The sequence below is a fragment of the Triturus cristatus genome, chromosome 1_2 (assembly GCF_964204655.1).
Source record: "Triturus cristatus chromosome 1_2, aTriCri1.1, whole genome shotgun sequence".
NCBI lineage: Eukaryota > Metazoa > Chordata > Amphibia > Caudata > Salamandridae > Triturus > Triturus cristatus.
In genome coordinates this window covers 871,095,813-871,108,787 of record NC_140580.1, presented here as the reverse complement: position 1 = coordinate 871,108,787, position 12,975 = coordinate 871,095,813, and the positions used below count along the sequence as shown (strand labels likewise).

Below are 12,975 nucleotides of genomic sequence, written 5' to 3'. Positions count from 1 at the left end.
ACAAGAAGATCGTAAATGTGCAAGGCATGTCTTCCTACCGACCTTGTATTAAGCAGCAGACAGAGATGTTTCGCATGCACCTCGGTTGTCCTAAGGGCGCTACACTGCGCCCCAGTGGGCGACCAACCGTAGGCCGGGCAGCGTCGTTTACCCTTGTGTCGACCAGGAAATACTGAACGACACAGGCTAGATGTAGTACGCATGGCGCGGAGCGTCACCGAGGTATAATGGATCATCCTCGCCCACGCCTGACCAGAGTCCTATGCCGCCCCGCCGCCTCCGGGACGCTGACGGGCGCAGACGGGCAGGACTCCGGCACGACTCAGGCTACGCGAAGGCGCCCACCTGCGCGTTCCGCTGCGCGTAGGGAGCGACTTTAAATAGGCTCTCCAATGAGCCCTTGGCGCGCGAAACCGCTCCAAAATGGCGGCCGCCGCCGGACAAGAAGCCCCAATCAAAGATGACGCCTGAAATGGAGCCCAGGACCCGGACCCACCAAAGTGGTGGTGCTTTAGAGGCACAAAGGTGCACTTTTTAAATGCGGTAAGGGGAGCGGGGCGCGAGCTGCAGGCAGCAGAGTTTAAAAACAAGGGTAAATATAAAGCAAGCAGTAACCCAAATACAAAAACGAGAAAAGCTTAAAATTACACAGCGCTAGTACAGCGCAATCGCAGCAGTGTGGTAGGTGGTAGTGGTCGCCACCCCACGAAGGACCGCCTTAAATAGGCTCTCCAGTGAGCCCTTGGAGCGCGAGACCGCTCCAAAATGGCGGCCGCCGCCGGACAAGAAGCCCCAATCAAAGATGACGCCTGAAATGGAGCCCAGGACCCGGACCCACCAAAGTGGTGGTGCTTTAGAGGCACAAAGGTGCACTTTTTAAATGCGGTAAGGGGAGCGGGGCGCGAGCTGCAGGCAGCAGAGTTTAAAAACAAGGGTAAATATAAAGCAAGCAGTAACCCAAATACAAAAACGAGGAAAGCTTAAAATTACACAGCGCTAGTACAGCGCAATCGCAGCAGTGTGGTAGGTGGTAGAGGTCGCCACCCCACGAAGGACCGCCTTAAATAGGCTCTCCAGTGAGCCCTTGGCGCGCGAGACCGCTCCAAAATGGCGGCGGCCGCCGGACAAGAAGCCCCAATCAAAGATGACGCCTGAAATGGAGCCCAGGACCCGGACCCACCAAAGTGGTGGTGCTTTAGAGGCACAAAGGTGCACTTTTTAAATGCGGTAAGGGGAGCGGGGCGCGAGCTGCAGGCAGCAGAGTTTAAAAACAAGGGTAAATATAAAGCAAGCAGTAACCCAAATACAAAAACGAGGAAAGCTTAAAATTAAACAGCGCTAGTACAGCGCAATCGCAGCAGTGTGGTAGGTGGTAGAGCTGGTGTCAGGGTCTGGCCGACTCCACTAACCCTCGTCTGGTTTGACTGATCACTGTCTCGACTATCTGTTGGTTCGCACCATTCTTTCCTGACTTTATCTTATCTTCTGGCCTTCGCTATTCTTTACTCGTATTCTCTCATTTCACAACTGTCCTCCGGGGCATACAAATGTGTCCTGTCACCTGCAAGTCGACTTATAAACACTACCACTGATTAACTTGTGGGGAAGGGTGACAAACACATTTGGAAGGGAGGCTTATTTGAGTTACTTAATATCTTGTTTTCAAATTCTTCTCATTGGTTGACCCTGTATGCATTGGGAGTGTTCTTTGTGAATATGTGTGTTATAAAAGATTGTGCGCCACGAAGTAAAGTGGCAGTCTCCTAAGAACATACCGAGTGTACTTCTGGGACAACTGTACTTAGCTGCAGCTAATAAACCTTATCTTCTACGCCTAACAGAGTGTCCCGTGTCTCTGTTCGACAAAGCAGGTGAACTCAGGAGATTAAGGCGTACCCTGCGCCGCCAGGCCCATAAGGTCTTGGTTCTTCAGTACTACTAAGAAAAAGTTTCTCCAGATCCAGTTTGACGCCTGGGGGTAATTCTAAGGTAAGGAATCTATAACTAACAGTCTCTTTCAGATAGTAAGGTTTTGGAGTGGTGCATGATTTTGTAGAGTTGTAGTCACAGCTGGGTTTCATGACCTCCCAATTTGCAGTGGGCCCAGCATTCTTGATTTGTTACGTGCATTAAAATTACTCAAGAAAATAGTAGTTTTTTTGTGCTGCACAAAAAAATGAAGTAAACACAATTGCATTAGGAAGTAGTTTTCAGACCAGGTTGCCATTTATTGTGCACACATATTAACAATATTTTCAGAACAAACAAATTGGAAATCAGAAATAGAAATTGGAAACATAAATAGATTTCTCTCAGTGTTATTTCAAATAAATGAGTTAAGAGAAATGTAGAATGTAATGTCGGATGTGAAAAACAAAAGTGAAAAAAGACAAGATGCAAGCAAGATAAAAATTAAATTAGGAAACCTACTAATTAAAGATTTGTCTTGCCATATTCAGCGGAAGCATATTGAACTGGCCAAGTGTGGAATAGCACTCTCCCATCCGCTGAGTTGTTGAACAGTGATTGGGAAGAGAAAAAAAAGAGGGGGGGGGGGGACACGCCTCATGACATGCACGTATAAGGAGCAATGACGTTTCCCCCTTGGATGCCCCAACACCTCAAAATCAGAGAGCAGGGCCTGGAGATTAGGAAGCACGAGACACCGCTGCATCCAGCTGTGATCATGTGGAGGCATCTGCCTTCTCCCAACACTTAATGACGTAGGTATCTCTGAGGGTGACAGCCCCAGACCCTCCCCATACATGAGCTTCCCTCACCCTAACAGCAGCCTCAGCCGATGCCCATTTCAGCACCACTCAGAGCCAAAAGTCCACCAAAAGGGGGTGCTGAGCTTTCCAAGACATTGCTATGAGGCACTTGAAAAGGCCCATTGCCAGGTCTGCTAATTTTATGCAGTACTTAGTGCACCTTGTGCGTTTCGTTATATCTAGCAGTACTAAAGCCTACTATGACCTGAATGCTGGTTACTGGGCTCTGGTAAAGAAGCATGTATGAAAATTGCTCCCTTGTGCCATGCTGGAATGGATGACACCTACTGATACTGGTGAGAAACACAGCTATGAAGTGTGGAGGTTTGCCATATTGGATCCCCCTATCGCACACAAAAAGGGCTGCAGATAAAGAAATGGTAACACTAAGCGTTGACTCACAAACATAAGCTCAAGCTTGCTTCATGGATCCAGAGGGGTAAAAACGATGAGTCCAAGAAGAAGAAGAAAAAAGAACTTGGAAAACCCAAAGTGCAAATCAAAGAACACTACTTGCGAATTGTTCAAATCAGGAAGCAAATGAAACTCAAGCAGATCAAGCAAATTAAACGGATTATGGAAGCTTGAATCAACCTGAATTACCTGCCAGTGTGAGAGAAAGAAGCAAAGTGTGACAAAGCAAATGTTTATTGAAGAAAAGTAGTGGAATATAACTGAAGCAGTGGAAAAATGTTACCAAAGAAACTGAGCAAAACACTAGTGAATCATCATTTGAGAAGTGAACTATAGATGTTGCATCAAGACGATCAACAAGAGCAAGCATAGCTCTTGAATGTGCAAATCTGACACAAATTGTGCTAGAAGAAAAATACATTTATTTGAAAAGACCCTCTATGAAATGACAAATGAATTATGAAATGATCAATGCTGAATAGGTTTCCAGATGAAGAATTCAACCGTTGCTCTGACTTTTGAAACACTGTGATTTTTCCTAGAAGTTTTGCTTTTGGTAGGTTTGGATTACCTTTTACCTACGTTTAGTTAATTTGATTTCTTTTGATTACTTTTTGCTTACTTTATGTACCTGTGCTATTTTTGCTTTAAACAATCTAATTTATTTTGAAAAAAACTATGTTTGAGAACTGGAAAAGATGTTTCCAAGAAAAGAGAGACTTCTCTTGCCTCTCCAAATTTGTTCTATAGTCTTAGTTTGACCACACTAATTGGTGTTGATGCATATATATCCTTCTGTCGAATACCTATCAATCCAAGATAACAACTTAACGTTGTATAATGTGACAGATACTAAATAACATAGATTTGATTATAAAGATAAATCTAATGAGGCGTTTGGTTAAAATTCTTATTTAGATTTACTAAAACCTTATAAAAACATAATGCATTTGTCTGATTATGTTTGTACTCATTTGCCTAATTCTGTTTTAGAGGGTGTGACTTATGTTTATTTGGCCTTATCTTATTTCTTTTTCTGTTCAAAGTATTACTCATGGTGATGCACCAAGACTATTTAGAAGAATCTTGTTGATTATAATTTGTTCCTTATACATTTTTTAAACATTAGAGGTCTTAGGAAAGCTGGGTTTTTTTAGACTTGTTTTTAGCCTTCACAGAATTAACATTAATAGTAGTAACATGCAGAGTGTATTCAGATTGACTGAAGTTGAGCATTAATTTATTAGAGATTACAACAAGAAAATATTGAAAGAAAAGGTGCCAATAAGTTCAGGAGAAATTACTTTTGAGTCAAAAGAAGAGATACAAAAAATCACAAATGACTCATGGTCTTAAAATTCGGAAAGAGCAAGAACAGAATGTGTGTTGCGAATCCGAAATAGTGAGTATGATGGACCGAATGCGGTAGGGAATAGTAACTGCGATTATAATTATGTAATAGATAGGTTTTGTATGTTAGAAAGATTTAACATTATGTTTAAAGGCATTTATTACATTTGCAATAAGACTAATTATTTCACACTTTCAGGTTGGACAGATTCTTGTTATTTAGCTTTTGTGTTGCTAGACTATACCACGTGAATAGTGTGAGTTAAGTGTGTCATTGAGAGTGACTAGAGAAAGTGCATGTCAACAAGTGCTAGATGTGTTTGGTGTTTTGATTCCATCTATAGGAATAGCTTTAAATGACTTTATAATCAAATGTTGTTTTTTAGTGGAGCATTTGACAAGTAACATAATTAGTGATTTAACTGATATTAGACAAGTGATGTTTGAGATAAGATTTATGGTAATACAAAATCCCTTTGCCGTAGCTATGCATTTCTTGAAAGAAGGAGGTGTCTGTCGTGTGGCAGGGAGTCAGTGCTGTACTTCCACCCCAGATAACAGTGAGAGTATTAAAGAATATATCGATAACTTAACTGATATTGTGAGTGAGATTCTTCCAGTTAGAGAACCTGAAATTTGGGAGAATGTAGGCTTATAGTTTGAGGTTGGTTAAAGTATATTCAGGAAACTGACTATTGTTCTGATAGTAAAAATACTAATTATAATGAGTGTTGTCCAAATATTTAAGCTTTTAGAAGCAATTTGCATTAGGGATTTAAGTTGGAAATGTAGAGATAAGCAAAAGGAACCAGCAAGGCGGATGATTAAAGAAGAAATAGAACTTGATGACATGAAAGCCAAAATGTATGATGGCCTGAAGGCCTTGCAGGCAAAGGATTCAACAAAACCAAGAATGATGACAGGAATGTTGCAGTAGTGTAGGGTGATCACTAGTGTGATAAAAACTATAGGGGGGATTTTTAGTGAGTTTTAATTTTCTATAAAATAATTAATTTAGGATTGCTTCAGTTAGCATAACTAGACCTTACCTTGCAGCATTAACAATCATTCATGAAATTCTGCGGAAAAGTGCCTGTTTATTTTAGGTGTACGAGCTTTCCTTGAGCATGTGTCTGTCTCTCTTTCAGAAATTCAACAAATATTCAGCATTTGTCATGGACTCCGTGTATAAATGTCTCCTATGTGCTTTTCTGGTGGGCTGGAGAAAGGATATCTTACTGCAACAATGTCAAGGCCACTTCGCTGAGCGCAGTTGGTAGTTGAACCAACCATTTCATTCTGTATTGCTCAGCATCAAAATGTTTTCAACATATTGCTTTGTTTTGGTTTCTCTACCATTACAGGTATCTCTGTTATTTTATATATAGCTGGTAGAACAGCAGTTTTTAAAAATGCAAAACAAATTAATAAATGTTTAGGTGAATCTAATTTGATTTTGCATGTCTTATTGTTAACTGCACCTCACTGTAAGATGTTGGCATTGCTTGCATATTACAAACATTCAAAGCATTTTTTTTCTAGCCCTATGTCTTGCACATAGAATTAGCTTTTTAGGTCTCGCCTACGTAGCGTGCATGCGCTGAATAGGAGGACCTTTAGCCGTTGTTCAGCTGTTTTTGCTTGCTCACTTTGCCACTGGATTCAAGCAAGCCTGGCTGAAGACAGCTGAAATGCCAGAAACCGGTCCTAGGAAGCTTGTTTCCGGTCCAGGGAAGGCATGGCTTGGCAGTTCGGGCTGGACTGTTCCCATGAGGCACAGGGTCAGACTGATTTGCATATGGCCATGTCTGAACTGGGGTGGCAGAGTGGGCTAAAGAACGGTGATGGATCAAACCCAGATCTGTTGACTGGGTGTGAGTGTTTGATTGGTTCTGATGCTCCGTCCATCACCACCCCCCTTTTGTACCGCTTTGTTCGCCATAAGTTGGCAGGGTATGCTCAGACGTGAGTCCCTTGCTCACTTTGCCACTGGATTCAAGCAAGCCTGGCTGAAGACTGCTGAAATGCCAGAAACCGGTCCTAGGAAGCTTGTTTCCGGTCCAGGGAGGGCATGGCTTAGCAGTTCGGGCTGGACTGTTCCCATGAGGCACAGGGTCAGACTGATTTGCATATGGCCATGTCTGAACTGGGGTGGCAGAGTGGGCTAAAGAACGGTGATGGATCAAACCCAGATCTGTTGACTGGGTGTTAGTGTTCGATTGGTTCTGATGCTCCGTCCATCACCACCCCCCTTTTGTACCGAGCTGTTTTTCTAAGCACATACTCGTGCTTGTGGCGGCATACACCTTGCGGGAGTAAGCAGCGGCGCGCCACAAGCACGAGTATGTGCTTCGAAAAATCAGACTGTGCGCGCACGTATGCAGCACTCCCGGGCGCTCGCTCTCTCTCTCTTTCTTTTTGATTCTTCTCTTTCTTTTTCACACCTTGTTTTCTCCACTCTTTTTTCTACTCCCGGGTGCGCGCGTGCTCTCTCTCTCTTTGATTCTTCTTTCTTTTTCACACCTGGTTTTCTCCACTCTTTTTTTCTTGGGCTCTTTTCTTTCATTTAATTTCTATTTACATCTCTGTAGAGCAGAGAAATTGGCGTAATATCAATGTTGAAATCTAATAATTATCAAAATGGATTGTTTTGCTGTGTCTGACTTACTTTGCACGTTCCAGAGGCTGAGTCTGACTTGTGTTTTTATTTTAAGAACTGTCTAGGACGTTTAGAAAACACACGTACAGATGCTCCTATACATACACAAATACAATAAATATTTGTTTGCCAGTATTGTATTTTCCCAAATACTTTTATTATAACATTTATTTCACTGGTTATATATGTGGGCACAGCGAGTCAAAGCAGCAATTTTGTGCCTTCATGACTAGTCGTTTGACTTGAGGTTTGCAGTTGCATGTGACTAACTTCCGGGTCTTATGTCCTGTTGGGATTGCATTTCTGGCACAGTAAATATATGCATCCCGTTAAACGATTTTGCCAAACTTTACGTTTTGTTCCTGAATTCGAGTTCATATTATGCCCGAGACAAGTATAAGCTGCCCTTGCTGTAAATGTTTTCTCGTTTTACTTCCACTGCTCCAGTTCCAAAAAGGGTCATATTTAAAGCCTGCAGTGGTAAGCATAAATTAAATGTTTCTAGTTCGACGTTACCGATTGAATATCACTTTAAGCGGAATGCCTTTCTGCTGGTCTAATAATCTTGAAGGGACATATCTTAAATTGAAGATGCACTACTTCAAGGAGCCTCGATTATAAAACAATCTTTTCGAGATGGCTGTGCAATTTTTGTCGGTGCTGTTACAATGTTATGGGCATTTGCGGTTAATATGTCTCATTATGATTGCTCTTTATAGCACTTTAATTCTCTTCTCTCTTTCGGTAATGTCAAATGTGCCGACATTTAAATGACAATGAATTTAGCTTCTGTACAGGTGTGATAAATACTTAATTGCCATATTAATGAACTCATGAGTGGCCCCAAGTTTTTCGACCCCATGGACCGTGAAAAACGTGGTGTGCTATTTATCTGTTCCAGTACATTCAGATTTTATTTGTTATGACACCTCGCACCCTCTCTGGACCACTCGTAATTATGTCCCAAGAACTGCTTCAGAATGAAAGTATTACTGAAGAGATTTCAGAGAGAACTCATTTACGTGGCGTTTTTTGTGCGTCTGTAACGCGTAACACATGAGTGGCATGTGCCTTTCTAAATGTGGAAAAGGTCATTCTTAGTGTACCTGGAGGGCCCATCTTATCGCACACATACTTGCCAATGTGTTCATACTTTGTCTCAGCACGAGATGGCCCCGCAGTGTAGAGGGGTCCCTTTAAGACAGGACTTTTGGGATTACAGAAGCAGGGGATGACCAAGGACGCAACTCAAGAAGCACATTTTATCCTACCCATGAGAGGCCGATTTAAAAGCAACTGATCCTGGTGTAGTAATAAATGTGCTTAGAAATATATGTGTAGTAATATATGTTTGTAGTAATATATATGTGTTGTAACATGTGTAGTGTATATGTGTACTATGCATGTGTAGAATAGGCACAGGCCCACGGACTGTTTCGTCCTTATTCGATGCTTCACTTTTAGCAGAAATACAGCATCCGTTGCTTATGTCAGTGTGTAACAATGTCGTCCGTCAGATCATATCCACAGGGCCTCAGTGGCCCATCACAAGTGAAGCTCAATAGACAAGCATTGGCATAGCCAATAGGTCTCGCCTTTGGGACCTTATAAGGGTTTAGCCATGCAACAGTTGATGATGTTGCACCAAGGATATTGTGCTGCATAACTAAATACTTATAAGGTCCCAAAGGCGAGACCTATTGGCTATGCTAATGCTTATTTATGTTTGCGATATAACTAGGCCTGGTTTGTATGTAACATCCGTCTTCAGAAATGCCTTGCCACATACGTCGTCCCAAGTGAGTCTTTGCCAGCAACCACCTTTCACCATCTGAGATTTGCCTTTAAATCTGTTTGATTCTTCTAGGGGGCATTGGCCACATGACGAGGTGCTTACTGAAGACGTACCTATTTTCCCAAGCTTCTAAATAAATCCTCTGGCCTTGCCTAACTGTCGACTTGTGGAAAGAAATCCTCGAGTGTGTATACACGCCTTTAAAAAATATTTTATCATAAATAAGCTGTCCATTATGAGCCCTCTAACTGATCTTTCCTGCATAAGGTGTCCTGGACTTTGTACTCCAATGCATACTGTAGTAATGACAGCAACTTATTTTTCACTAACAGGACAGTTTATTACAGTAACTGTTCATCTGGGTTGGATTAGTGATCTCAGTCTACAGAGTGCAAGCATGTCCAGCATAGGTCAATGGGGGCCGGATCTGTGACAGATTTTCAGGATAAACACGATAGTAACAAGGCTATTTTCAATGTATTGAATTTTAATTTAATTTCTAAGGATTTTCTGACAATCTGATGTAAATTTATTTGTGTATGTTTCCATAAATCCACTTCCCAGCTGTCACAGCAAGATTCAATGATTTTCAAAAAGTCATACAACCAGTGAGTTGACACAGATGTCCATAGCACGGCGTTTGGAAAATGAATTGCCTGCCTGTTGAATTTACTAACTTATCTTAACAATGAAGAAATATATCCTTCAGATGGTTTATCCATACCTTTCTACTCCTCCTTGTTAGCAACTCAAAAGCTTGAGAGGAATTAGTTTTCCGCAGGGGCAGAGCGAGAAGAGGCTGTTTTTGTATGATCAAATGCAAATATAAGTGGTTCCTTTCTAACCCAGTGTCACTTTACTTCTCTCTTTCAGGAAGTGGGTTACGTGTGAAAAGTGGCTGCACATACACTAGCAATACAGTGTGTTCTTGTGTGGATGGATACTATTGCCTTAATCCAACCACTGAAGACTGTGATTTGTGCAAGGCGCATACAGTTTGTGTCGCTGGTGAGAAAGTAAAAGTTCCCGGTAAGATAAACAGCCTTGTAAAACATTGGAATAGGTGTACAAGTGGTATTTTAATAAAGCAATTTTGTTAGATGCCTCTGTTCAGAGATATGACGCCTGCGTGATATGCAATGTGATTTCAGCAAATAATTATCATGGTACTTGGTGTGGTTCCCAGAATCCTGGGCCATTGTTGGCACCAGAGCGGTACGCACACCTGCAGCAAAATTCCATCTAGAGTAAATTGTTAAGGAGGCAGAAAAACCAACCCAAGATGCACCACTAATACATTAAGAAATATATAATATATCTATTAATATTTTGATTTCTAATACAGGCCTGATTTTGGTCTTATTGGTATCTCTCACCATGTAGTCACAGTACGTTTTTAGGTACTATTAAGATGGCGGACTCTATATTGTGCCTTTGCACGTGACCAGGTATCTGTGCATATCGCCAAACATATTTAGTTTTGACGTGTAGACTCTGTAATTAATTTGGAGTCGGGTAAGACTGGTTTTCTTGGCACAACTTTTATTTGTTTTACTTTATAATAAATCAACACTATTGGGACTGACTGTAGGTTTTTCTCCACAGTACTTGATACACAGATTGTTGGTAATTGTCTTGAAGTCGAGTAAGAAGGAAGCAAGGTATTGATTTAAATGGATTGTTGTTATTTGGGTGTACGTTTTTTAATATTAGAGTTTGCAGTAAGTGTCGTAAACACAGGACACTAAGGGTACATACATATGGTCACTTGATGTATTGACTTGTTGGTTTCTGTGTTAGTATTTACAGGATTTATGTTTCTGCAACGCAGAGTCCTGAGGATGGTCTTACAGGCCCATTGGGCCATTGAAAACCGAAACGTCGTCATCACACCCTTATTTACTTGAAACATTTCAGATTGATCTCCGTTATATACATTTTTGTGAAACATTTGAATGATTGATTCATTGGCATGTAAGATGTTTTTTACATTTGGTTTAGGTAAAAGTGGTAAGTACACTTCCATCAATCCCTTGATAGAGTCTAGAGTGTTGTAGGGACTGTTTGGCAGTGTTCCTACTATATGTATATACTGCCCGTACATACATTTGTATTTTGTTTATATCCGTGCCTGTAATTTTCAATTTTGTGACTAATCAATTGGATCACATTTGTGACCGTGATAATGTGTGGAACTAATTTGGATGTAAATAATTCCTCAAGGGATATAATTTGTATGAGATAATCATTCTGCCCAGTCCCTTGGGGTAAATTGGGTTGCACTATTGTGTTAATAGAGATTTCAATAGGGGCAATAAAAACATTTTGCGAGAGATCTAATAAAAACTACAGAAAAAAATAAAGGCCAAGAGATCCTGTGGATAAAAATTATCCCAGTTATAGGGACGTAGCTGTTCTCTCCATGAGACAGGATTTGGATATGCCAACAGCATATGATACTGATTGAACCTGAATCTGGTGAAGAGGACGCAATGGTGTACAATTAGAATACTAAGCAGGTAGGGTTCAATGGTGGGACCAGTAACAAGCAAGGCATATCCACGAACCAGGGATTTCTTAAGCTTGATTGCCTCCCTCTCAGCATAAAATTCTCCCGAGTCCATACAAAATCTGCCTTTGTTATAGAAAGGGGCGATTCAAACAGAGCTGGCATGCCTAGTTTCACAAAAGCGTCCTTGATGTACTTCAACTAACTAACCAATCTCCACCCATCAAGCTCCAAACAATCCTTAATTATCTCTTTACCCAAATGGTTCTCAGTACGCACCCAGATGGTCAGCCATCTAATCTAAGGGAAATAAGGTCCGACAGGAACGATAAGCCAAACTCCTCATGCACCATGTGGGCTGGTGGGCCGATGTTGAAGCAGGAATCGCTAGTAAACAGCTGCAGAATCCATTTTCAACCACTTGGAGTTCCCTTTGTATTAACATAGCCCCATATGTTGCTACTGTTGATTTCCCATTAGGTGAAGTACAGCGACGGACACGGCAGCATTGGAGGAAGAGAAGAAATAGTCTGAGGGCGCATTGGTTACTCAACTATTTGCTCCATCGACTGCACACATCATTGAGTAAAATAGAGATACTTCGACCCGTATCGACAAAACTAAGGACCGTTAAGCTTAATTTGACATACGCGCATCAAGAAGCTTGCAATTTTTAACTTCATACTGTGGGACTAGTATGAGCATTCCTTGACAGTGGCCTGAAAATCGCTGAATACACAGCCATTCAGGCACCAAAGGAAAGATATTGAATATGAGCTACTCACCCGAGATGGGAATTTAAAAGCTGAACAGCATAAACAAGGTAGCCACCGAAAATATCCCCATAAAACGGACGAGCAGGGCGCAATCATCCTGTAGATGCCCTCAAGTAACCACTGTGACGGAGTCCTGACGAAGGCCTATGCCGAAACGCGCGTAGTTTGTCAACAAGCCGCCAGTCTCCTCATACTATTACAATGATGGATGCTTTTAACATATTGTGTGTATGACCAATTGTGAAATAAGATTGCCAGTTCCTTTTACATTGTTAAACTGATGGATGGTTTCCATTATTGATTATATGACCATAAATATGATGGCAATGTTGTTTTGAATAACAAAGAATGGATAAATATGACAACTATGAGATTTTTTTGTGTAATTAACTCCCGGAATGTAATGAAAATATGTGCTTCAATTTAACCATAAATAAGATTAGAACATTTTGGAAGTTTCTTAAAACTAATTGTTAATATTTGGATACATATTTTTATACTTAAAAAAAAAAAAGATTATATATTTTTAGCAAAAAATTGTGAAAAAATAACTGAAATATACATAATATCAGTTTGTCATTTGGTTTTCATAAGTAATGTTATTTCAATGAATGTTTGGAATTGATATGCCTGCAATTTGCTTAATCCACCGTGCCTAGGTGTTTCTTTCCCCATAGCTACTGTTGGTAGCTACTGAGACA

At 41.0% G+C, this 12,975-nt stretch overlaps 1 protein-coding gene across 2 annotated transcripts in view; it reads left to right on the top strand.

Moving 5' to 3' along the window:
- TNFRSF14 (TNF receptor superfamily member 14) overlaps nucleotides 1-12,975 on the top strand; it is a 368,403-nt gene that overhangs the window by 143,659 nt on the left and 211,769 nt on the right. For both annotated transcript variants that reach the window (XM_085609199.1, XM_085609202.1), the window contains one exon: nucleotides 9,863-10,018. In XM_085609199.1, the coding sequence (XP_085465325.1) occupies nucleotides 9,863-10,018 (156 nt within the window). The remainder of the gene's footprint in view (nucleotides 1-9,862; nucleotides 10,019-12,975) is intronic.